This window comes from Falco biarmicus, chromosome 9 (genome assembly GCF_023638135.1).
Source record: "Falco biarmicus isolate bFalBia1 chromosome 9, bFalBia1.pri, whole genome shotgun sequence".
Classification (NCBI taxonomy): domain Eukaryota; kingdom Metazoa; phylum Chordata; class Aves; order Falconiformes; family Falconidae; genus Falco; species Falco biarmicus.
The window spans coordinates 13,935,622-13,959,583 of NC_079296.1; the positions used below are offsets into that span (position 1 = coordinate 13,935,622).

The 23,962-nt window shown below is 49.8% G+C and overlaps 1 protein-coding gene across 1 annotated transcript; it reads right to left on the reverse strand.

Annotated features, from left to right (window-relative positions):
* Nucleotides 1-6,434: 6,434 nt before the first annotated feature.
* ZER1 (zyg-11 related cell cycle regulator) lies at nt 6,435-23,960 on the reverse strand. Its single transcript, XM_056352494.1, has 16 exons — nt 23,171-23,960; nt 18,134-18,395; nt 17,114-17,264; nt 16,375-16,811; nt 14,715-14,891; nt 13,499-13,613; nt 12,882-13,028; nt 12,458-12,631; nt 11,470-11,685; nt 10,767-10,808; nt 10,292-10,411; nt 9,721-9,836; nt 9,393-9,581; nt 8,339-8,436; nt 7,845-7,947; nt 6,435-6,780 (listed from the first exon to the last, which is right to left on the reverse strand). The coding sequence occupies exons 2-16, from the start codon at nt 18,289-18,291 to the stop codon at nt 6,723-6,725; spliced, it is 2,301 nt and encodes a 766-aa protein (XP_056208469.1). The 5' UTR covers nt 18,292-18,395; nt 23,171-23,960; the 3' UTR covers nt 6,435-6,722.
* Nucleotides 23,961-23,962: the final 2 nt, after the last annotated feature.

Here is a 23,962-nt window from a genome sequence, read left to right on the forward strand (position 1 = left end):
CCTGAGGGGGCCCGGCCCGCTGCGGGGCTGCGCGGGTGCCGGTACCTCAGGCCCGGCTCCCCCCGGGCTGCTCCCGCCCCTCCCGCCCCTGCGGGCGGCCTGGCCGCAGCGCGCCGCTCCGCCCGCCCCGGGCCCTTCCCCGGGGAAAGGCGCTGCCCGCCGGCCCCGAGCCCCGGGCTCTGCCGGCGCCGCCTCGGCGGGGGGCGCGGGCCGGGCCGGTAACGCAGCCGGGGCGGGCGGGGGCCCTGGCAGCGGGGGGGGCTCCGCCTGGGACCGGCAGCGGGGGGGGGGCTGAGCCGTGCCCCGGTGCGTTCCGCTCGTGCTCCCGCTGGAGCGGGGCCGGGGTGTGCACCTGCAGCCTGGGCACCTGCCTGCGCGAGGGGGGTCCCACCGCAGCCTGGGGAAGCTCTGAAATCTGTTCCCAGCTGTAGCGCGGGTGCATCCCGCCGCTTCTGTTACCTTCTTTCCCAGAGAGGATTCGGGAAGAACAGCCACATCCCTCGCTCGTGGATGCTCCGGCACCTGGGGCGCAGCGGGTGCCTCAGCCCCGCGCTCCTGGCTGCTTCGGTCTCAGTCAGCGGCCACCTGGCTGCACAGGGCACTGCGGCACTTTACCGGGGCAGCTGTGTTGAAATGTTGATAAAAATCATGGAGTCTAAACCTCCAACAATCATTCAAATCCTTTTGCTTTCTTTTTTTTATTCCAGGTAAATGAAAACCTGCAGGAATCTTCCTTGGACACCCCCAGAGATGGTGTCAGTGCTCGTCAAATCTCACGCAGAGGCTGTACATGAGGCGGCCGGGCTGCTCCCCGCCTGCCCCAAACACCCCGAGAACCTCCCTGCTCCGAGGGTTGCAAAGGAACTCGCTCGGAACAGCGGGAAGCTCGGGACAGCTCAGCAGGCTCCATCTACAAACAGAAAAAAAAAGGTGGGCAGCCCAGTTCCCCTTCTTTGCAGAGAGGTGTACATTTTAAAGCTTAATGAAGGCAATTTGAGTAGTAACAATATTACCCACTTGCAAGTAGAAACATTTTGATGCTCTGAAATAATTTGTCCTAGGGAATGTATTCTCACTGTTTTGTGATTAAAATAATTTGGTGCATGTTACACTTTGTATCTTTTCTTACAGCTTCAAAACCTCTCTTAACAGAGATCAGCGCTTACCTCGGTCTCAAGGGTTTCAACCTAAACAACTGGTTGAAATTAGGCTTAGTTCTAGAAAGTCTCCACTGGAAAGTTTCTGAGTGGAGAATCTAGATTCTTAGGAGATTCCAGCTAGGAGTTCCATGCTGCTGGAAGCCTAGGGTGTCTTACTGTGCTCTTACAACATGGTACATTTTCAGCGTCCTAGAGGCAGTTCAGTGTGATGGTTCCTCCTCCTGCTTCAGGCACCTGGAGTCTGATCCTCTTGAGAGTTTACTGTGACCATTGAATTAACTGGCAGCTGAACCCTTGCAGGGCCAGGGTATTAAGAAGAAAGTCACGCTGGCCTTAAAGCAGATCGACTGTTTTAAGCTAGAGTCTTTTCATAAGTACTCAGCTTCTGCCCACTTACAAAGCTTAGGCTGTGGAATGCAAGCCACAGATCCGTTACAAAGTGCAGAGGCAATCTGCACAGCCAAATATTGTTCTGATTTCCTCCTCCCTTTCACATAATTTCCTAACGATGCTCTCTTCCTCCACGCCTCTTTTCTAATGACAAACAGTATTGTATCCCTTGGAGTGATGAAAGGAAAAGCCACTGAACTGCACCATCAACACATGGCAGTTCCTTTCATTTTTAATGAAATATATGACAGCAAATGGACCAGTAATGTACCTAAATAAACCACATTCATAGACCAAAGGAAGAAGACATTGTTAAGCACTAGGTTTAATACACAGCGGGTATCCAATGGATACAACGGAAAAGTTAATTCATTCAGAATTGTAAGGAAGCAACAGTTGTGCATTATTATTTTTTCGCTTGGTTTCACCATGTACAAACATTTGAACCAGGCCTCTCAACATTAGGCAGGTCAATGGACAGAGTAAAAGCAGGTGCTTGCTCATTATAACCGAGGTTATTTTCTTGAAGCAAAACAAGGAAATACATATTTGGTTAGCTTAAAAACTTTTTTAAATGAGAAAAGAATTACAACCAGTGACAATTATATGATATCAAAATATAGTCTGCTAATGCAGAAGTGTTTCAGTTCAGCAGGAAATCTCTCATTCCTTTCTTTAAGTGCTGTCTTCTCATCCAGCCCCTACGTTACTTTTCATCCATTCCTGACAACTATTACCCTCTGCTTCATACATGTGGATGTCATGGAGACCAGCTGTTTCCCTACTTTTCTTCCCCCCCCCCCCCCCCCCCCCCCCCAGCACAAGCTACCCTCTAATACCTGAGCTGTGGCAGGCTCCTCCCTAAAGAGTCTGAAGAAAATGTCTTTTCTATGGAGCAGGGCCTGAACGCAGCGCCCCTGTGGCTCTTGTCCTACTGGTGATCAACTGCCGCCTTCATGAGGGAACAGGCTCACAGCTCCAAGGCTTTTCTCCCCTCTCATCTTCCGCAGAGACCAGAGCGGCTGCAGCAGAAGCCCAACCAAGGTGACAAGCTGGGTAGGATTCAGTGCTGAACAGATACCGTTTCAGCCAGTAGGTGGGTGCAGGGTAACAGCAGCCATCATGCAAACGGGGCAGATGAATTATCTGCAATATTACTAATTGCCACAAATATCAGTGCTAAACTTTCTTGGCTTGGTTTAGATGAGAAAGCCTAGTGCTGCTGGGTGTTTGTTAAGCATCATACAAGTAGCTGCCAATCCTTATAAGCGATTCCTCCCACAGATCTTGTAAAATGGAAGCACTTGTGGGAAGTTGCCCACCAATTTGCTCTCATCTATTCCAGAGAAGAGGGCAGACACTGACACCCTGCGTGCTGAGGACCGTGGTACCATTGACTTGGGCCACTGACCAAGGAGGCACCCACCAGCCAGGAAGGAAACTATGTACGGTCAAGGTAGAGGGTCCCTTTGTTGGCACAGTCTCTGCAGAGAACTACCAGGTTGTGTTTGTGCTCTGCTTGCCAAGCTTTCGAATATTAAAGAAAATGTAGTAGTGAAAGTATGAATAAGAGTCTGAATGGGACAACAGCTACGGCCCCTCTGCTGTGTCTTTACACACTATGAACTTTTCTCCAGCTGGATTTTCATTTGACAGATAGAACCCTGTTCTAGTTTTCTGGGCAGGGTTGGTTGTTGGCTCTATATTTCTGTGTGGAGTTGAAGTCTCCTGGTTCGTTCCTTTGATCCAGCAAAGGTGGAAGGCCTGAAAGGCTTCCCTCCAAGTCAAGCATTTCAGGGTATCCAACTCCCCCTTTTACATTAGACCTTCACAAAAAATCAGCCACTTTGCCCTCCCCTCCTTTGCAGAATATTGGTATGTCTGCAGGTGCCTATCCTGAGCACTGGATCTATGGCAGCAATTCGTTAACTCCTCCTTGCCTCCAAAAAGTGCTTTCAGGTCATGGTGCAGCATTATGCCTAGGGCGCTCCTGTCCTTCCAGTTAGGGAAACCGTGATACAAGCTAGTTTCAAATTTCCAGTTTCAGGAACTCCTGGATTATGCTCAGGTGTTCAGAGGCTACCTTTCTCTCTTTGGCCCCTTACTGAAAGGGAAATGTCATTTTTCAGCTCACAAAGTCTGTTGGCTTGAACACATGTTGAAACGTGTAGTCAAAACTCGTGTTACTTTAACAGGGATGTGGTTTCTTTCAAAATGCTGTCTCAGGAGTTTACCTTGCTGGTGGCCTGACTCAAAATCTTGTGTGTAGCTACCTGTAACAGAGCAGTTGTAGTTCCCCCCTTCCCCCTGGGATCAGCAACAGAATTCAGAAGACTTAAGCTCTTCTTGCAGGCTCGTCTGACTCCATTAATCTCCATGTTGCTGGGAATTTTAAATCTTTTTATCCTGGCTCAGGTACAGCTTGATAAGGATGTGTGAGCAGTGAGGATAGAGGTTGTCTTTACAATGGGAAACAAAGGTTCGATACCATGGTCCAGCTCGCAGCAGGTGAGATTTCACCAACAGCTGAGCTTACAGGGGCACTGGTCTGAAAAACCCAAACCTTTGGTGTCTTGAGGCAGATGGAACCAAGCCATCCGTTGTTCGTTAACCCTGATGTAGTTGTGCCACAATCTCAGCGTAAAGCCTGGTTGTTTTGCTGGGATTACAATGCGAGGCTGAGGTCTGCTCTAGCCGAGACAGGAGCTCCTGAGCTCCAGCTGTCCCCACAGTGTGGCACCTGCATTCTGAGGACACGAGTTTCTGATGCCTCTTGCATCTGTGACGTGTCCCCTTCTGCTCCACTCCCACCTTGCCAACATGGTCAGAATCTTGAGTGCTTTTTGTCAAGTGATCCAAGATTTTAGTGGCGGGGGCTTTCACTATGTGGGCACTAAACAGAAGGAAGCCTAGCGGGTGGCACTGTCACGTGAAACAGCTTCCGAAGGACAGCAGCACTAAATGGAGCTTCAAGTGAGCAAAACCCGACTCCCCTAATGCACTGAGGCTGGCTGGCGCTATTTGCAGCCTCCCTTAGTTTTGCATCTTGAAGGAAGATTAGCAAAAGTTATACAGAAAACAGATCCCGAAATAAGCTTCCCTGTCTCAAAGCTCATAGGGACACAAATTCTTGGAGAACAGGAATAAGAGAGAGAAAAATACATTTCAATCAAACGACTGCAAAAAAGTATAATTTGTCAAGTTTTGCAAACCATATGAAAACAATTCAAAAGTGACACAAAAATATATATAAGTTTGAAAAATACTTAAAGAAAAAAGTACAGATCTCACAATACCAGAACAAATGACGTATGGTTAAAAAGAAGAAAAAAAAAAAAAAAAAAAGACATCGAATAACACCATATTGGCAGAAAAAAGTAAACCTCTCCAGGGCAGCTGTGTTCTGTCATTTAAAGTGTCAGTTGTTTGTGTATCTAGGATCCGTCTATAACGTGCTCGGCAATGACAACATTAACTCTGAGCATTAGAAGAACCTCATAGCAGCAAGTCAAATCCAAGAGCGACGTATACAAGGGAAGAGAGCAGGGAGGGTTACTGTGCTCAGAGGCCTGAAATGTCCTAACCCCATGGCCGTAGTCTCCTCTTCCTGCCACCAGACATAAAAATCTTTTCTAAATCCTTTCTCAGGGGAGATTTGTGAATTGGGAAAGAACCGTGGCAAGCAGAGGGCTCCAAGCATGGACTGCATGTGGTGTCGTCGAGCGCCTAACTGCGAGGCAAGCCTTGGCCTTGGGCTTCTTGAGCCTTTACAGGTCTGGAGTCCTACAGGTGACGACCACCTTAGTGGGACTCTCCTCTCCCCTACATCATATAAATTGGAGTAACGCTGCCGACATGAGCAGGACTGCACTGGTAAGTGCCACTGGGAGTCGGGTAAGAGCAGGGCCTTCTGCTTCCCAAAAGAGAAGGAAGATGTTGGGGTGGAACAAGAGGTGCTATTTCATGAGACCACCTGCCAAAGGGTGCCCGGAGACTCACCAGTCCCAGTAGAGGACTTTAGCACACCAATTACAGCGTTTGTGCTGCAGTGAGCTTCCTGTAAAGGGAGATTACTTTGCCACTGAGCATGGCTTGCACTGCTGCAGGCTGAAAAAGAGCAGAACAGCTTCAGTCCGTTACTGGGACTTGCACAAGTGGTACAAGTTGCCCCAGACTAGGGCCTGGTAGAGCGTATTATGCGGAGGGGAAACGCTCTCTGGCATTTGTAGCCCTTCCCCATAAAATAGAACACAACTAAAAAGGGGGTGAAGAACTGGAATGAAGATGTGTAGCCCTTTGTGAACAAATTTTGTTCCTTGTTGCACAGGCTCCCTTAGAGAGAAAAGCTCTGTGTTGCCAAGAATGTCTAACTGGTTTTACTGGTCATCCCTGACCTTATCAGGCTGGGTGGGCTGGCAGATCCTACTGTACCACCAAAGGGGACAAACCAGACCTCTTTACTTGAATGGGAACATCTTCCCAATGACCCACGCAGAGTTACCAATGCTTCCATTAATGTGAGTCTTCTATTAAAAAAAACCTTAAGGAGCGAATTGACTTGAAAGATCTTTCTTCCCCATTTCCTCTGTTTACAAGGATCACTAAAAAGGTTAGTTCTTTTGGTCTAACTCTCTGGTATTGTGTCCCCCAACCTCTTTAACCAAATAAGTAACTCATCACTGCCTGTAGCCCCATCGAGCAGCCAATACCAATTCAGGACTGGTGTTCTTGCAGACATTACAGGACCTCATGCAATACAGCAAAAGGGAATTTTCTAAAAAGTGGGAGATCAAAATGTCACACTAGCGATCACACAACTAGGTCTTCAAGCTCATGGTCATTTGAGGCTCTCTGTGTGGTCTAAAATAAAAAGGTTAAACAATACATGATGTAGTTGTCTTTGTTTTTTGTTTTCTTTTTATACAGAAATCATACACACAGAACTTCAACCAGAAACTTCATAACAAAAAAGTCCACTAATTTAAGGAAAGCATTTTGTTGTGCAAAAAGTCCCTCCCCCCTCCCCTGTTCACCTTCATCTACTGAGGGTCTCACACACACACATGAAGTTTCCTTCCAACAGGCAAGTTGGTAAGAAAGAGTCCTCCCTATGTACAGTGAATTAGAGAGAAGCTGGATACAGTGCTGGCGAGAGGCATGAGATGATTGCCTCTATCTGGAAGTGTCCATGTTCTCCTCCTTAAAGTTACTGCAGTGCTCTATAACTTTCCTATGGACAAAACAAGGAGAGAGGGTTTAGTTTAAAGCTCATTGCACGATAGCTGTGGGACAGTAACGTAAAAACTGTCCAACAGGCTTGATCGCGATGTAGATGGACGCTGTTCGCAGCAGGCAGTCTCTTCTGAGATAAGCATCAACTGGTGTCAAAACCAGCATTCTCCACAAAAGCAGCTTAGGGCTCACAGTTCACCCCCTTGGAATTTCAAGTCATGTTAGTACAGATCCAGATCCATATGTGACCGTTCATTCCTCACCCCCATATCCAAATCATCGGGTAACTTCGAATCACATCGGGAAACACATGCATACAAATGTTTGTCATTCACTCTGATGTCATCTGTCCCTGCTTTTCCTATTTATTCACCATTCTTGCACTCTACCATCCCCATACACGACCTGCCTGTGATAGTCTCCTGCAGGCTTCAGTCACCTCCAGCATTTAGCAACCCTCCAGCGACGGGGAATGCCTGCCGCCCGCCCACAAGGTGCGTATTCCCAGCCCCTCTCTGCCTCTCATTTATATGCATCCCGCAGGTACGAAATCCTACCTCTCAGACTGCCAACGATTAGAAACCGCAGCTGGCTTTTAAAACTCTGAAAGAATGACTCCAAAGGAAGGTCACACAGCACACCACAAAGGTGATGGACTCTTCCACCTTTTGAAATAATCCTCTCATTTTAACTGCAGTCAGCAAGTGCAGTGACAGGCCAGTACAAGTGTGGAGCCAGGGAGCCCACCCCAGTACGGAGACTGGTGCTGGCTGGGGACTACGGGCCTAAGAGATGCAGTTAGCCATGTGGCTCCCCTGTCCCACGAGCCACTTCCATAACCAATGTGCCCCGCACCCACCAACGCTGAATGACCTGTGTGTATTGCCCGACTCCGAACCCTCACTACTCTTCTGCTTTCATCCTCGTTTTTCCTGCTCTGTGCTTCTTACCCCTTGAGCACATCAGTGCAGGCCTTTCTTTGGGAGCCTTACTTGATGTAGAAGAATAAACCCTAAAGTAAAGCTAAACTGAACGTTCGATGATAGCGCGCTGGTTTCCTACCGGGCCATTTCCTTGGTCTCCTGCCGTGCTGAGGCCATTTTAATCATGTCCTTCAGAAGGGGAATCCCGCCTTCTTTGATCAGCAGTGGGCAGTACTTGTCAGCTGCAGGGAAAAAGAATAAAACAGAGCCTTGTGAACCTTCACAAGAGTGGTGTAAAGGGCAGCCGGAGGGGAAGGAGAAGCCTGTGGCCTGAGAAGCCACAAAACTTTTTTATGAAGCCAGCCTGCTAGGGGTGCCCCAGCTGTGAGAACAGACAAAATGTCTGAGAACGTAAGAGTGGGGCCAGAAGGATCAAAGCATTGAAGCCGCTTCCTACACACCGCGTCTCATTGTTTCTCGTTTGGCTGTGCTGCCCAGCCATTCCCGCACCATTCAGAGAAGGTTCTCTCTACCTGCACAGCTGCACCAGGAAAGCTTTTTCCGCTAACAAGCTCAGATCCACACCCTCAGCCTTCACAGTGCAGTGGACGTGATTTCGAAAAGGAAACTTACGGTAGACAGAGACAAGGTTGTACAGTGCCCAGGTAGCCCAGTGCTGGCTGACTGGGGAGATCCCTTGCGGAAGAAGTCGAAGGATTGGTTCAAATGACCTGCACGGAAACATTGCAGAAGCTGTTAAAAATCCAAGAGCTGCTTCACTCGGCACCTTTGCCACTGAAAGCGGTACAAACTGCGCTCATAGGTACCCCAGCAGTAAATCCACTGGCATGTCAAAGGTTCTGGCACCAATGGCGAAGGCTGTGTCACGCGGCAGCGCTGGCAGGGTGACAGGCCCTAGCACCTTGCCACAAACACACTGCCCAGATAAAGAGCTGCGACAAATGCAATCGAATCCAGGAACTGATTTCCACCCTCTGTCAGTGATTTCCTCGTGACAGCCGAAATGCAGCCGCACTGCTCCATCTGTAGAGAGGCCAGAGCAACGCTGTGCCCAGCCAAAGCTGGCTGCTCACGTGCAACGGTTGCTGCGTTTCTTCTGGCAACGATAATGTGTCTACACCACAGAACAGGCACTGGAATGCCGTTTGTTCTAGATCCCTGGCAAGCACTAAGGGAATACAGAGCACCTGATACAGGAAGGGCTTTGGAGGATTCCACCAGCTGTATTAACCCTTGAAGGGATTTCTGGGAACTGTGTCTAAATACCCCCAGAGCAGAGTGAAAGCTACAGCAATCCACATGACTCACACAAGCAAACAGACTTAAGGAGGTGCAAAGGACAGTCTTGGAGGAAAATGTTTAGGCAGTCCCAGACAGTCAGATCACAGGTCTCCTGAACTGTGCAATTTCACCACAAACACATGGGAGGGATTCTGTTGGGGTCCCACACTTCTTCCATAGGAATTGCCAGGCAAGGTGTCCAATTTCAACATGTTTCAGAGGAAGATGTAAAACCTGTACTAAAGAGTATCTCCCTGAGGATGTTTCTCCTTCACTCTAAACAGAGCCTCCATGCTAGGCTACCCCTCTTCCCTTCTCTGTTGGTGCTTGCCTCCTGTGATCATCCTGGCTCCTAGGTGAGTGCACCAGTCTTTCTACTCCTCACCTGTAATTGATATTTCTCCTGGAGTTGATATCCCAGCTCTGGATGGCTGCCCACATCCTCTTTACAACTTCCTCTCGGTGCGGCTCACATATACCCCAAGCCTCTGGACCATCAAACATGATATGGGAGAGCACCCCACAGGCATTATAGGATACCTCAATCCCATCTGCTTTGCTCTCCAGCAGGTTGCTGCCAAGGGAGAAGAGATCATTTAGAGGTGCTGATGCACCTTTCAAACCAAAGGTTTAAAAGTCCCCAGTGATTCAGGAGCAGAGCTCCAGAGCATTCTCCCTGCCCCAACCCAGCTGTTTGTTAGCCAGGCACTCACCTGAACACACTGATGAACTGGGAGGTCATGAGCTGCGGGCGGAGCTCCTTCACCTCTGCTACATTGCCCAGGAGACCCAGCATGTTGCGATGCAGCTCCTGTTTCTCTGGGAACTCCTAGGTAAGCAAACAACAGGATTATACAAAAGTAGGGCTACAGAGAGGTTGAGAACAAGCAACCCTGAAGAAAGGTTGTACAGCACATGTAGAAAAGCTGAGGGTTTTTGATTAGTCAGCAATGGTGCTTTAGCAGATGCCAAATGGGATTTCTAGTGTCAAAGATGCATGTGAGATGAGAGAATTGAGGCCAGAGCCCACTACTCACTGCTGCTCTGCCTAAGGGTAACTGTACACAAGATGGGGAAAGAGGAAGGGATGTTGAGTGTAAGTTTCTCTGTTCTTCTACTGGTTGGGTGGACAGACATGAGAAAGATGCAAAAATGCAAGCTTTTTCTGTTTGACCAATATAGGAAGTACCATTTATAGATTAGTGTGGTCAGGGATCCTGCCCAGGCACCTGCACCTCTGCTGCTAACACCAGTGTTCCTCTAGAGAAAACCAGGTGTACTTACTTTCAAGCACTCCAAGAACAGTTTCATGCCACTGTAGTTAAGGAACATCTCGCAGTTATCAGGGGTTTCATCAGTGATGTTCCAGAGGGCACTCCAGGAGAACTCCATCACCTGATCACACTACAGAGCCGAGGAGAAAGGGACAGAAAGAGCTTTGCTAACTTGGGAGCCCAGCGCAAACCAGCTACTCGTGTTTCCTCTCTGGTATCACCCTCAATGACTTCAAAGGTAAGAAAACCTCATTATTCACTTTCAACTTGCCAGCAAGTGAGTTTTTTGTTTAATTTTTTTGCCTCCCAGCAAACAGTGGAGGGACATTCCCTCGCCCTCACCCTGGGACAGGAAATTCTGCAGCATCAGCTGAGATGTCTTGTTTTTTAGAGAAGCTGAGCTGGCACTCTGGACTGACCTTCATGCCTAAGTCAGACTGAAGAAAAAAATACTCTATGTATACGTTTTTTGGGGAAATACTCACCGTTTTATCAGCCAGCTTCTTCTGAATCAACTTCAGCATTGTCTGTGGGCAGAGGAAAGGGAAGAGTGAGAAACAGTTCGAGAATCACAGAGCTAAAGCTAACTGCTGTAGCACTGCAGGGCTGGCTGCAGCCCATTTGCAGGCGTATGCAATTTTGATCCTTTGTAGAGAACAGATGCAGTATCTCTTTCCCTAAATCGGTAGGACTGGGTTATGCTCAATGTTGCAAGTATCCACAGAACTGAACTATATGTCACGGTTCCCAAGCTGTCGAGTCTGCAGTCAAGTCAGTCTTGATCTGTATGATACAAGTCCTGAATGTGGTATAACTGCACCAAAGCAGTGGCTTTTGCAGCTCTTTGAAAAGGTGAGGGATACAGGTTGACAAGAGTTGGGAAGTTGATGCAGGAGGTAGTCACGAGGTGGTGCCAGCTCTGGTGAAGAGGTAAGATACAAGGTTATGCTGCTTCCCTGCTCCCGCAGACAGCCCATCTCTGAGATCGTGACCTTTCGTGCTAGCAAGCAAGTAAAAGATGCCACGTGGAGGGGCAGGTTCCAGGAAAGTCTGGCACTGCTGGGATGCTAGCTCCCTCCTGTAATACTGCAAGGTCGGCGCACTGGCTGGATGTGTTTGGCAGACTGCTGCAAGGGAATTGTGCTAGCTTGGGTTAAGGATAAGTAGATGTCTTGGGACCATACCAACCATGACAAACCCCATCTTGCCCACAGCTTCCTTATGATCGTTGTCCACCTGGCAGACCAGAGCGTTACAGAGGTGCACAGCGATGCGCTGAATAGACTCATCCTGCCGGCTCTGGTTGAGGATGTTCAGCAGCAGCTCATTGACTCGGCGGTACTGGAACTCCAGCTCCTCAGGAATGCTGAAGTTACACAGTGTCAAGCAGCAGTTTCGCTGTACCTGGGTCAAAAGGAAGCAAATACTGAGCCAAGTGGCTACGAAAACATGGACCCCATCACCTCACGTCTTCTTGCTGCTTGGTACTGAAACCATCTTTCTGCTTGAGCACAACCATTACAATTTCTGCTACCCTCCTATCCAGCACTGTGCTTTAGCTGTGCTCTACTGGTACCCTCTCCTCTCTCCCTGTCACTCTAGTCTCACAGGGCCACCAATCGCCCAGTGCCCGTCACTTTCCAAGCCAGCTCCTTGCTGCCTGGAAGCCCCCTATGCAGCGGTCTCCATTCTGCAACCCAGTGGCATCATAATGTCAGCTACGTATTCCATTACAGTGCAGTGGGATAATGTTTCCATCTGTTGACTCAACACCCCACACCCTTTTCACCCCACAGTGAGCACCGGACATCTCTGCTGTATGTCGGATATACCCTTTGACCACTATCATCAGATAAAAAGGAGCCTTGCTATCATCACTTTTTTCCCCCTTGTTCTGGAGAACATCACGTGGCTAAGGAGCACCCTGCATGCCATGACAGAATTATTTAGGTTGGAAAAGACCTTTAAGATCACTGAATCCAACCATAAACCTAATGCTGCCAAGTCCACCACTAAGCCATGAGTGAGGGCAAGGATCAGATCTGGGCAACAGCTTCTCTGGTGTCTGCCTTAGCTAACATCCTGGGGGCTCAGAAGACAGATGCTAACAGCAGGCTAAAGACTTGATACAGGGAAGGTGGACTAAGGGAGCTGAAGGAGGCTGGGCTGCCCTTACTGTGACTTCCTGGTAGGACTCCATGCCGTTCAGCACCACCTGGATGACCTGGCGCCGCAGCTTTACACTCTGCTCCATGCGGTACTCAGAATTGGTCAAGTAGAACAGTGCTGCGCTGCCCGTCACCTGGATGTTTTTGTCATCTTTGTGGCACTTGAGGGCTGTGATCACCAGCTGCAGAGAAGCGACATGAAGCTTGAGTGCCACTGACTTGCTGTTGAGCCTTGGAATGACTGTTACAAGCCCGCAAGGAATGTGCGGCCCGGGCACTGCCAGAACATGCTTATGAAATGAAGGGACACAGTTCCACTGCATTACTGGAACTTTCTCCAGAATGGCCTGATATGGTGTCCCAGGGTGAGGAATGACTGAGACTGCAAACTTTCCCTTGTCAGGGTGAGGTGAATGCTAGCGTGGGGCTTACCTGAAGGGCTCGCAGCAGCTGGCTGCAGCGTTCAATACGGGCAATGTCAAAAAGGAGGTTGATGGCCCGGGAAGTGATTTCTGGTCTGTGTTCAGTGTAAGCCTCGATAGCGTTCAGGACTTGCTCTTCATTCTTGTCTCCACTCACCTGGCACGGAGGAACAAAAAGGGAAGAAATCATGAAGGAGGAAAATGAACATGAGAAGGGAACTCTGAAAGGTCGAAGGGTACAACTTCCCTCTACTCTGCTAGTAGGATTAGGCCCAGGATGGGAGCAAAGAAGTTGAGTCACTTCTAGTGACACTTCTAGGATGCTAGTCACAAGCAAGACTCCTACTGTCTTAAATAATCTTTTTGTAGTTACAGATGTCCTGGTCCTTAGGCAGAATGTTTTTTTCATGGCCCTCTTACAGAGGTATGGGGTTTTAACCCTTGTAAAAACCACATGGGGTACAGGTCTTGCCTTCTGGCAGGTTCCCTGCATTATCAAGTATTAGCAATTGAAAGGTCAGAGCACCTGAGACCTGAAGAACTCCACTGTACTGGCAGCCAGTAATTTTCATGTTCTTTCAACTCCGACCAAGTACCTACCAACCAATATTCTTGTGGCCTTGTTACCTTGTAGGCTGGAATATGTGTCAGGCGGCACAGCGATGTTTCAAAAAGGCCCAAGAACTGGAGCGGTCGTTTCAGACCCCGGAAGGGAGCAATGCTGCTCTTTGCTGGCTCAATGCTGAAGGGGGGGAAAAACATCACTTGTGTCAGTACTGTGTTTCTTCAGGCGTCTCCTGCCACAGAGGCAGCTGTCGGCTCTCCATTCCTCTGAGCCTACTGCTTCATAACTAGAGTGATAATAGCTACATTGTGGTTACACTGGCTAGCTTTTCCTAAATGTAACATTCGACATTCATCCCAGGTGATCCCGAGCGAAAGGCTGAACGTGTTGAACAGAACAGCTGGAAGAATTCAGACAGACAGAAGGCAGCTTTCCCAGGTAGAATGTGTCTGGAAACCCACTAGCTGGGGTGAACACTTCCTTTTAGAAAAGGGCCGTGGACTTCACTGATCCAAAGCATTTGCAAACTGGATTGCATGTCATCTGATAAGACATGTTAGTCTGCTTCTGTGATCATGCAAGAACACTAGTTTTGCTGCCATCTTCCTTATTGATCAAGAGCCGGTATTTTTTTCACCAGCTCTGGCGGCAAGGAGCCAGTACTGTCCCACTTGTTTGCTTTTGTTCACCAAGTGCTCAGGGAATAGGAGTGTCGAGTTCTTGGCTGATCTGGAAAGCCAGACCTCTAGGTATGCCTCTACTGAGGTGCACCAGGATTTTCAAAGGTTGATCTGCCCAGTATCCAGGTCAAATCTGAAAATATGCCTTTAGATTCTAAGTTCCTAAAACACTTAGCCCTCCTATGAATGCCAGTGTATTGACTTGGTATAGAAGTCTTCTGTTTTGGAAAAGCCTGAATTTCAGTGAGGGTAAGAATGTTTTGTGTAGAAAATGTTTAAAAGGCTTTGGAGTCCCTTCAGAAAAAAACATTAACTACTGCAAGAGAGCCCTGGAAGAATGTGTGTGGAAAAGGACAGAAATACTTCTTCAGACATGCATGGCAGGTAGATAGGATGAATCCTTTACTACTCTTATAAGTCCTTACACCTGTCATGTACAGGAGTCACAGCTGATTTCCATACCAGCCTTTACCATCAGGGGATGCTTTTTAGCATTAATTAGACCTACAGAATATGGAAGCTTAGAGGGAACTGTTCGTAATTCATCATTGCCTAATCCATCCACCCAAGCAGACCTCAGTAACTGCTGTTTCCTTACCTTGTCTGGCCCATCTTCTCCTCCATGCTTGGGATAGTGCAGTTCTCCAGCATGGTGTGCCCTGAGATATCGAGCGAAGTGAGGTTTACCAAGTTTTCCACAAACAGGTTTAGAACCCGCCGGGTCAGCTTGAATTTGTAATAACTGGACAGATGGTCTCGGGAGATATCCAAGTGCCTGCAAATGACAGAGAGCATCTCAGAGCCTGGAAAGCGTTGTCTGGGGCTTCCGCCTCTCTACCGGAGGAAGATGACAAGCCAAGTGTGATTATTACTTCTTTGTTATGACTATTTCCTTCACAAGATACAGGAATGTGGTTCTCTAGGATCTGGCCCTGTGTCTAACTGAAGCATGCAGATATCTGCTGGAGGTCTACTTAGAATGGAGCACAACAAATCGTCTGGCCACAAAGGAAATTGCTCCTGGCTCAGGAACTGCCTTTCCCAAGCTCCATCACAGCAGCCACCTAAGCATTTCTGCCTGGTGATTAAGATGCTCTAGAGGATCTTTGCATGTCCAGAAACATACGTTGCCTCATCCCACAAATGGTTACATGAGTTCTTGTCTGCTTCCCCAACCTTATATTTTTTCCACTCCAGGCTATTACACTGCCATGACTTCATTCAGGTATTTAATTGCTTAAGCTTTGGGGAAACCCTGATGCTAAGGGAGTGGTGGGACAAACTGACCAGCCATCATGTGCAGGACAGGGGCCGCTCTTGCCGGCCAAACAGTAGCGGAGACCCTTGAGAGACTTTGAAACTGCCAACATCCCACTCACAAAAGTGTCTTCTACTTGTTGTAGACCAAGTTTCACTGCAAGTCACTGGGAGTTTAAGTACTTGGATTTATAAAATGTTATTCAGGACGTTCCCCGAGACTCCAGGCCCTACGTTAACATGGTACCCCCTAGTGCCTGCAGTCAGTAGAGACAATACTAAAGCCATTGCACAGCATCCTTCCTGTGACTAGTAAGGCTTAGGAAGCCCTGGATCCCTTTCCTGATACCACTGTGCAGTTTGAATAGCAATTGTCTCAGCTCTGTTTCAGGAAGTCGTTTTACTGCCAACACTGTCTGCCTATTTATTTACACTGCTCGTTCCCTTGGTTGCACCATCCATGCACAGTGTGCTTCCACAGAGTGCACCGAGCAGACAGTCCGAGCTCAGAGTTTTTTCCAGGTTTTACCTCAGAGGCAGGCTTAAACTTTGGACATTCCTGTTTGACAAGCGGTTTGGAGGACTGAGCTTCACAGTATGATTATCACTATATTGGTTTATGTACACATATGTAGTAATTTTTTTTCCCATCTCTCAGGTATTTAGCTGTTCTTTTTTGTTCGGCTAGAGGGAGTGGTTAGTTTTGGTTTGGTTTTGGGTTTTTCTTCTTTCTTTGGTGTGTGGTGGTTTGAGTGTGTGGTGTTTTTCGTTTTTCTGAGAGGGAGTTTCTGCTAAGTGGTGTCTTTTCCGAGCAAAACACAGGCTGGCTTTAGACATGTCAGATACGGATAGCGAGTCAATGAGTGAGCCTGTTCACAGGAAGGCTTGTAACTTGAAAGCAGCAGTGGGTGGCTCTCTGTTAGCAGGCAAGTAGACCATTCTTAAAAGATCTTTCCCTATCAGTGGGAGAAGGATAAACAAGGAAGAACAGATCTGCTGACCTGAGCTTGTGAAGCTGTGCGATCACTTGGATGTGCTCCTCTGAAAGGTCCATGTTGTAAAGCACTAAGGAAACCAGACTGTCCTTCCACTGGGTCAGAAACCCCACATCATTCAGCTGGATCCCAGAGAGATCAAGAGCTGCAAGGGAGGCCAAAGGCCGAAGCAACGTTTCCACGTTTACCCCTTCGATCAAGCGGCCCAGGTTCAGGAAGCGCAAGCGGCTAAAGCCTTCAAAAGTAAAGTCCTTGACCAAGACCTGGCGAGTGGGGTTCACCAAACAGTCATCTTCACAGCCTCCAGGGTTCTCCTCCTCGTAGAAGATATTACAGCAGCCAAAGAGGCTAAGGGAGATAAGTGTGTGGCTGAAGCTCACCAAGGTTTGCAGACTCTTGGCTGTCAGCTTCTCACAGTTAGTCAGGTAGAGCTCAACAAGATCCTGGAAGATGGGAAACCAAAGTCAGAAATACTTCATGGGCACAGTGGCCACCCTGCTTGCTACACCACCTCCCACTGGGAGAGCCTGACACCGTATACCACCAAACCTGACCAGTGCCCCCATCCCAATCCATACAGCGGCTCTGGGAGCTGAGAAGGGAGAAGCTAAGGCTCTCCCAAAGAAAATCTGGACAGTGAAGGACAGAGTCTTGCGAATCTCTGAGTGGCTGGGATTCTAGCTGGTGCCCATGCAGCCGTGCTGCTAGGCAAAGTGGCAGCTGGAGGCTGTCAGTGCAATACCACCTGCTTCCTGATGGCCTCCAGGTCCTGGTCCTGCACAATCTGTTCCCGCAAGTGGATCCGAGCCAGCCTGGTGCTCCGAGGATCTGAGAACAGGGTGAAGAAGCTTTCATGGGGTTCAAAGATGCTGTCCGTCTTCACCAACTCCACGTACCTGTATTGGGGCAATGGCATTAGCACAGCACCACACAAAAGCTCAGCTACAGCTCTAGCGCCTTCACTGGTCACAAGAAAACGTGACCAAGTGCGTAGGCACACACAGACTTCCTCCTGATGATCCAGAATAGCCTTTGGGGTAAAGGGAGCTGGCCTATTATCTCTTCTTGCACAGAACTAATGATCCTTGGGAAAATCTCAGGCAAAGATTTGTGCAAAGTTGTGTGTGTGTGTGAGCAAACCGGATTCTGGCAAGCACAGACTCCAGGATTCTTTTCCCTAGCTGTTTAAAGCTAGTAATTTGATTATTTTTTTTTTCATTTTTCTGAAAATTAGCGGGCCAAAGTTCTCTGCCAGACTTTGTGGGCAGGAGTTCAGCCAAGAGGGACTGTGATAGCCAAATTATATAAAACCCTGGAAACGGGTTGCTTTGTAAAGCTATGGGAGTAGCAGCCTTAACATTTAACATCTGTTAGCACTTTGCACTCTCATTTCTCTGGTTTGAGAGAGTTGTAACGCTTTAGTGGTGGGAAGCGGGAAGACTCCTTGGCTTACTGGTGGCTTCTTCCAAGAACACGACTTTTGCTCTGGGTTCACCTATGTTGAAATGGTGATTTCCACAGAAACTAAAAATACATATAGCAGTACTGTAACCCCTGGGGATGCTTCCTTCTGCAAACCCTTATTTCCAATATGAGGATCAACTAGAAAAAAAAAAACAACCACCAACAAACCAGCCCTGGGGATTCTTCCCCATTTTTTTCCTGCTTTTCTATCAATCCTTTTAGAGAACTATACTCCTCCTTCCCTGAGCTCCCAGCTTGCTCCCAAACCAGACAACAGCTTCTCTACAGGCCTGAAACGTACTCGTTGACAAGTTTGTCACAAATCTCGCTTGGCAAGAAGATGTCAGGATGGAGCCGGAGAGTTTCATTGTCCAGTAGGTAGCAGAGAGTCCCTTCCAAGTTGCGAAGGCAGTAATCTGTGCACAAGGTCATTAGCGACTCGGGGCTATCAGATGCCATCTTGAGGGAATTATGGGAAGGGAAGACCAGAAGGAAGCTATTGATTCAGGAGATCCTTTCTTCAAACGAAGTTCCAGGATGAAATTACAGGGACATCAAGACAGCTATAAGCAGAGGAGGGGAAAAAAAGAAGATACATTGAGAAAGGCACATTGACACACAAAGCTGTCGTACCAGCAGGACATTGATAGTTGTATTTACAGCCCATCACTTGCTGACCTCAAAAAAACCTGCAGCGTTTTGGCTGCTCTGGCAGTATGCCCTTAATTCCTTGGTATCCCCACCCCCAGGGGATACTGTGGGAATGAGTTAACATGAAACGTGTTTAGAAATGAGGCTACACAGCAAGAAAATGTTTCCTGATTGCAGGGGTTATCTGGCTGATAAAGGCCCTCTGAAAGGGAAGTGGCAGAAACCATGTTGCTTGGCTTTCTTCAGGGCGGGTTGGATAAACGACCAGAAAATTTACTGGCAGGACAGTGCTTTGTTTGGCCCCAGTGCAATCTGGTAGCCCAGTATCTCATGCCTGTAATTTGGACTGCCACCATTCCAAGTTTCATGTTCAAGCTGAATGTTTCTCCATACTGCCAAGCCAGAAGCTTCGTGCAAGCCCTTGAACTAGACCGTGAAGTGGATCAGAAGCCAGAGGGAAAGACAACGGACTGGTCTGGCTTCCCTCCGAGTGCAGTGCATGTTTATGCATGTGCCAGACATCTATACACCAGGCTCCCTGGGATGGGCTTACCCAAACCATTCCAAGCCTGTCGCAAAAAGGTGTGAGTGACTAACCTGGAAAAAGGCAAGACACTTTTGCCCTCTTTCGTTTTTAGTACGGGACAAAGAAGGATAGGCAAGGCAGACAACTGGGGGAAGCTATTCTTGTCTATTTTCTTATTTGAAAAAAATCTCACAGCTCTAGTATTAAGACTTGCTCACTGGCACTGAAGGAGGGCTCACTGAAGCCTTGGAGGTGTTTAGCAGAAGTGACTGAAGGCCAACAATGCCATTTCCCTTTCAAAGGGTCAAATAACATTAGAAGTAACCCTAATGTGAACTCGTCTATGCATTTCTAGGGACACACAAAAATTGTGTTGAAATGTTTATTTCTGATGTAAAACCTGTGTCTTATTGATAAGTATGTCTCTGCTGGCAATGAGAACACCAGTGCTATGGAGTCAGTCGCTATTCTCTGCGCCACAGCTGAGCAGCCATTGCTGGGGAAGCTGTTGCAAAATCTCCTTAAATATATTCTGTTTCTGATCTTTATCCTGCAGCTGTGAAGATCAGGACACTTGTCTGTGTCTCCAGCTCTCTGCTTCTCTAAAGCCTCTAAGTGTGCTCCCTTTCTTTCATTCCTGCAGTTATCGGTACAAGACGGAAGAGTTTGACTCCCTCTCCTCAGCTTAATCACGATCCCCAAAGGCACCCAGGGTGGATCAAGCACCTTCCCTTCTCCCCTTTCGAATGCTCTGTTCCACCACACCCTGGCACAAAGGATCAGTCAAGGCTGTGCATGAGGTAACCTTTCAAATTTGGGCACCAAATGGTCTCTTTGGGTGACAGGAGCACAGCTTGACTGAGCCTGCCTGGCAGCCTGGGCTCCTGGCCTTCTGATCCCTCCCCATGCTGCAGAATGGATTTCCATGCAAATATGAAGGCAGCACAAGTCAGAAATCAAAGCTCTTTTCTTCCTTCCTTGTGTGTTTCATGAATTCTTGTTCTGAGGGTGTGCTTCAGTGCCGGGGCAAAGAGCTGGCCAAGGAATTAACCAATGCAGAAAGGATTTTCTCAAAAAGCCAGGGGAGATCGGCAGCACTGCTCTTCACTCAGCAATGCAGGACCGGCCATGCTGGATCACTCCTGTGGTACGCCCACCCCAGGCCTCCTCGCGTTCCAGTGTAAGTGGACAAAACCTTACTGGCAGAGGCAGGCACTAGTGCTGAGCTTGACTTGTCTTTTGGCTTTACTCATGTTTGATGAATAGTTTCACTTTCCTATAAGCACCTTTGGGAAATACATCTGCAGGCAACTGGCAGGATCATGTTCCAACCCCAAACTTCTGACCCACTGTGTTCTGACCTACAGCTTTCAACAGCCATTCCGGTGGGGAGCTCAGACAGGTTCTCTGCTGGTTTTGGCTCAAGAGGCAAAAGGTCTCCAAGCAAAAGCAGATGCTGAGGGGGAAAAAAAATCCCAACCCCCAAACTTCAGCAATCACAAAAATTGTATTTAACATCCTGATCAGAGATAGTTTAAAGGGTATAACCTGCTCTGCTGGGTCACAGAGTCCTGAGCTAGGGTCATGGTAACATAAAATGTGACTTGTCAAGGGGTGCCATGGTAGCTTGGAGACCTCTGACATGCATGCAGTACAAACAATGAAAATGAATAAAGTGGTGGCTCTTCAATTTTGAAAATCCATAGTGCTCTCCTGTGTAGGGAAGTCAGGAGAGAAGTGAAGGATGAAATGGGCTGCTGAGTGCAGAGTATCATCTCACTGGCAGTGGGGTCCTGGCCAAGGGAATGCAGGTAGGAGGAAGCTGTTCTGCATTCTGCACTATGTCTGTTCTGGAGATGAATCTGCTTCACCTCCAGAACGAGTCTCTCTCGCAGATTTTGCCTGAAGCTTCCTTGAGAGAATCTTTCCAGAAAGGCAAGATCAACAGGAAGATCTGAACCGGTCAGCAAGCATGTTCTGCTACCCCTACCAGTTCCCTGTGCCATCAGACAGGAGGTCCCTGCAGCCAGTGTCCTTCTACTGTTTACTACCAATGGCCAGAGAACTCAAAAACAAATTCCCATTGACAATCTGTTATCACGTGCAGCTGGAAACGGCCAGTACTTGGGACTTGTCCAAGCAGCTTAGAGCACTAAAGGGCAAGGACTGCCTTCCTGTGGCTCTGACAATCCTCTGTTCCCTCGCTGCTGAGACCAGCACAATGTAGCCAGTTGATCCTAGCCCTGGAGAAATCAGCTGCCCTTTGATTTCTGAGCTCCCCGTGAGCCACCAACAAAATCCCATACAGAAGGTTAATATAAGAGAAAAGTGGTTAAACCATTCCAGTGAAATAACACCAAAGAAAAGCACTCGTCCTCATGATTTATTATGGATATTTGAGCAGTGTCCAGAGCTGCTGCTGTGACCTCTTTGTACGGGACACAATAGGAGCTAGCCTCTCCCTCCTCCGTTAGACTCAAGACACAACACATGGGCAGGGGGAGATGGAAGTCAGAGTGCCAATAGCTGCACTGATCAATACTGTCTCTAGTTATAAGCTCACTGTGTTGATAAAATTAAATGAGCTAGAGATGCTGACAAATCATTAACATTTGCCTAATCATTACCCTCAGGCAGCTTTCCATAGGCAAGAGATCAGCAAGCCGCCTGCCTAGCAGACTGTCACCAGCGCTTTCCGATGATGAGCAATGAACTGTCTAGTGCATATGTGCTTCTGAAGGGTCAAAGACAGATATGTGAAATGCTGAAAATTCAAGTGCAAGAATCAAAAAGTGACTAGAACTACAGCTGCTGATATTTTTTCCAATTTATTTCTCCAATAGATTTGCCTCCATCTTAATGCACGAAGGAATCGAGTCCCTTGGAGACACAGGAGCAGGCATATAAAAGCTATATGCCCAAGCACCCCCAGAAGCAGCCCCCTCCCACCATCCGTGGACCCCAAGGAAGCTGCAGTACATGCAGCTTTACTCTCCCCTGTCACCAGCCTTCCAAGCCCAGACAGCCTCTTTGGCAAATAATGCTTATATGTAGGCTATGTCTGTATTTGTTGTGATGTTTCAGGCTGCACTGGCACACGAGGCTTGGGGCTGCTTTTGGCACTCCTGGGGCCACCTGTGCCAGTATTCTCTACCTTGGACTTCAGACTGATCTTCTCTCCCAGTCCCTCTCTCCAGGCGGCTGCCCAGAGCCAAGCCTGACTCACCATGGCTCCGCGCCAACGACATAACGTTTACGCTGTTGCTACAAAAATGATTGGCAAAGCTGACTTTTCCACAATGAGGGACTTGTCCAAGGAGAGGGCAAACAATATGCACTGACATGAAATGATTACGATGCTTCAGAATAACAAATTCAATGTAAATGCAGAGTTTGGCAGAGGTTACATTTTGAAGGAAAACTGCACTGTCATTTTAGCTGGCATCTTGCAGCTGCAAATCACTGTCTTTTTTATTAATTGATGGGTCATCGCAGCTTGTGCGGGGAAATACCATCCCTGCCTTACAGCAGGGAAACTGAAGTAGATGGAACTAATCTGTGCCCAGCAAAGCTTGCAATTTTCAAACTTGTCAGCTTGCCGAGACCGACATTATAAATGAGGCGACTCCTGCTAGCCAGGAAACAGGCTGATCTCTGTACCTGCCTGCAGTACAGATGCTCCTTCGGCTCACTGGATTCCATCACCGATTTCTCCCCCAGAGGTCACCTGCCCAAGTGGGCAGCCCCTGCAGCCCCGGGTTACTGCTCCCGGGCACCGGGATCTGCCGCCGCAGGACCGCAGTGGTCTGACAGCCGGTGTGAGCCCCCTCCCCAGCCCACAGGCAGCTCCGGCCACCGACCCAGCCCCTCCGCCGCTCCCCCCACATGGCCGGCCGCGCTCCGTGGGCCGGCTCCGCGCTCCCGCGGCACGCAGAGGTCACCTCGGCCGGGCTGCCGCGGCCCAGGGCCCTGCCCGGCGGCTCCCGGCGCTGCTGCCCAGGGGAGGGGGGCTTCGCCGGCGGGCACCGGGCGGCGCTGCCGGGGACGGCGGTTCCGCGTGGGGCGGCGCTGCCTCCCTCCGCCTCAGCGGGGCAAGGCCCGGTGCCCCCGGGGAGGGCGAGCCCCGCGGGTGGGACTGAGGAGGGGGCCGCCGGCACTCACCTGGCGCCAGGCCCCCGCCCGGCGCGGCGGATAGCTGGCGGCGGGAGTCCCGGCTGGTCCCGGCGCCGCTCCCCGGGGCGGGCAGGGGGTCCGCGTCCTCCTCGGGCCCGCTCCCCCCGCCGCGGCCTCCGCTGTCAACAAACCCCGCCGTCACTTCCGCCAGCCGGGCCGCCCGCACCGGAAGCGCCGCCGCTTTCCCCCCGGAAACAGCGGCCAGGCCGGAACGTGCGGGCCGCGCCCGCCGCTCCCGCTCCCCGGCGCCGGGCGGCAGCGCGGGGCTCTCGCGGCCCCAGCTCCCCCTCGCACGCCGCGACCTGGCGGGGACGTGACGCGACGCGACGGCAGCGGCGCTCACGGCGGCGACACGGCTGCGCTGCTGCGCGGTGTCATGGCGCGGGTTGGGGCTCGAAGCGGCCCCCGGCAGGGCCTGCCCGGGGCAACTGGCGCGGCCTGGCTCCGCAACCCCCCGCTCACCCACCCCGGCCGCGGGGCCCGGGGTCTCCCTTAGTGCTGCAAGCGCCAGCGAGGCCGGGCCGCGCCGGGCGGCCGGTGGAGCCCCGGGGCGGGGGGGGGGAGGGGGGGGGGCCGGCTCCTGCCTGCGGGGCTTTTCCTGAGGTGGGCGATGCGGGCAGCTGCCTGGGGAGGGGCCTCAGCCACGGCAGGGCACGGCCCGCAGCAGAACCGCTGTCTGGCAGGGGAGCCGGCCCCTAACAGCTCCGCGCGCCGGGAGGGTGCTCTGAGGCCACCCCGGGGCGCGAAGGCTGCCCTGGGGTGAGGCGACCGCCGCAGGGT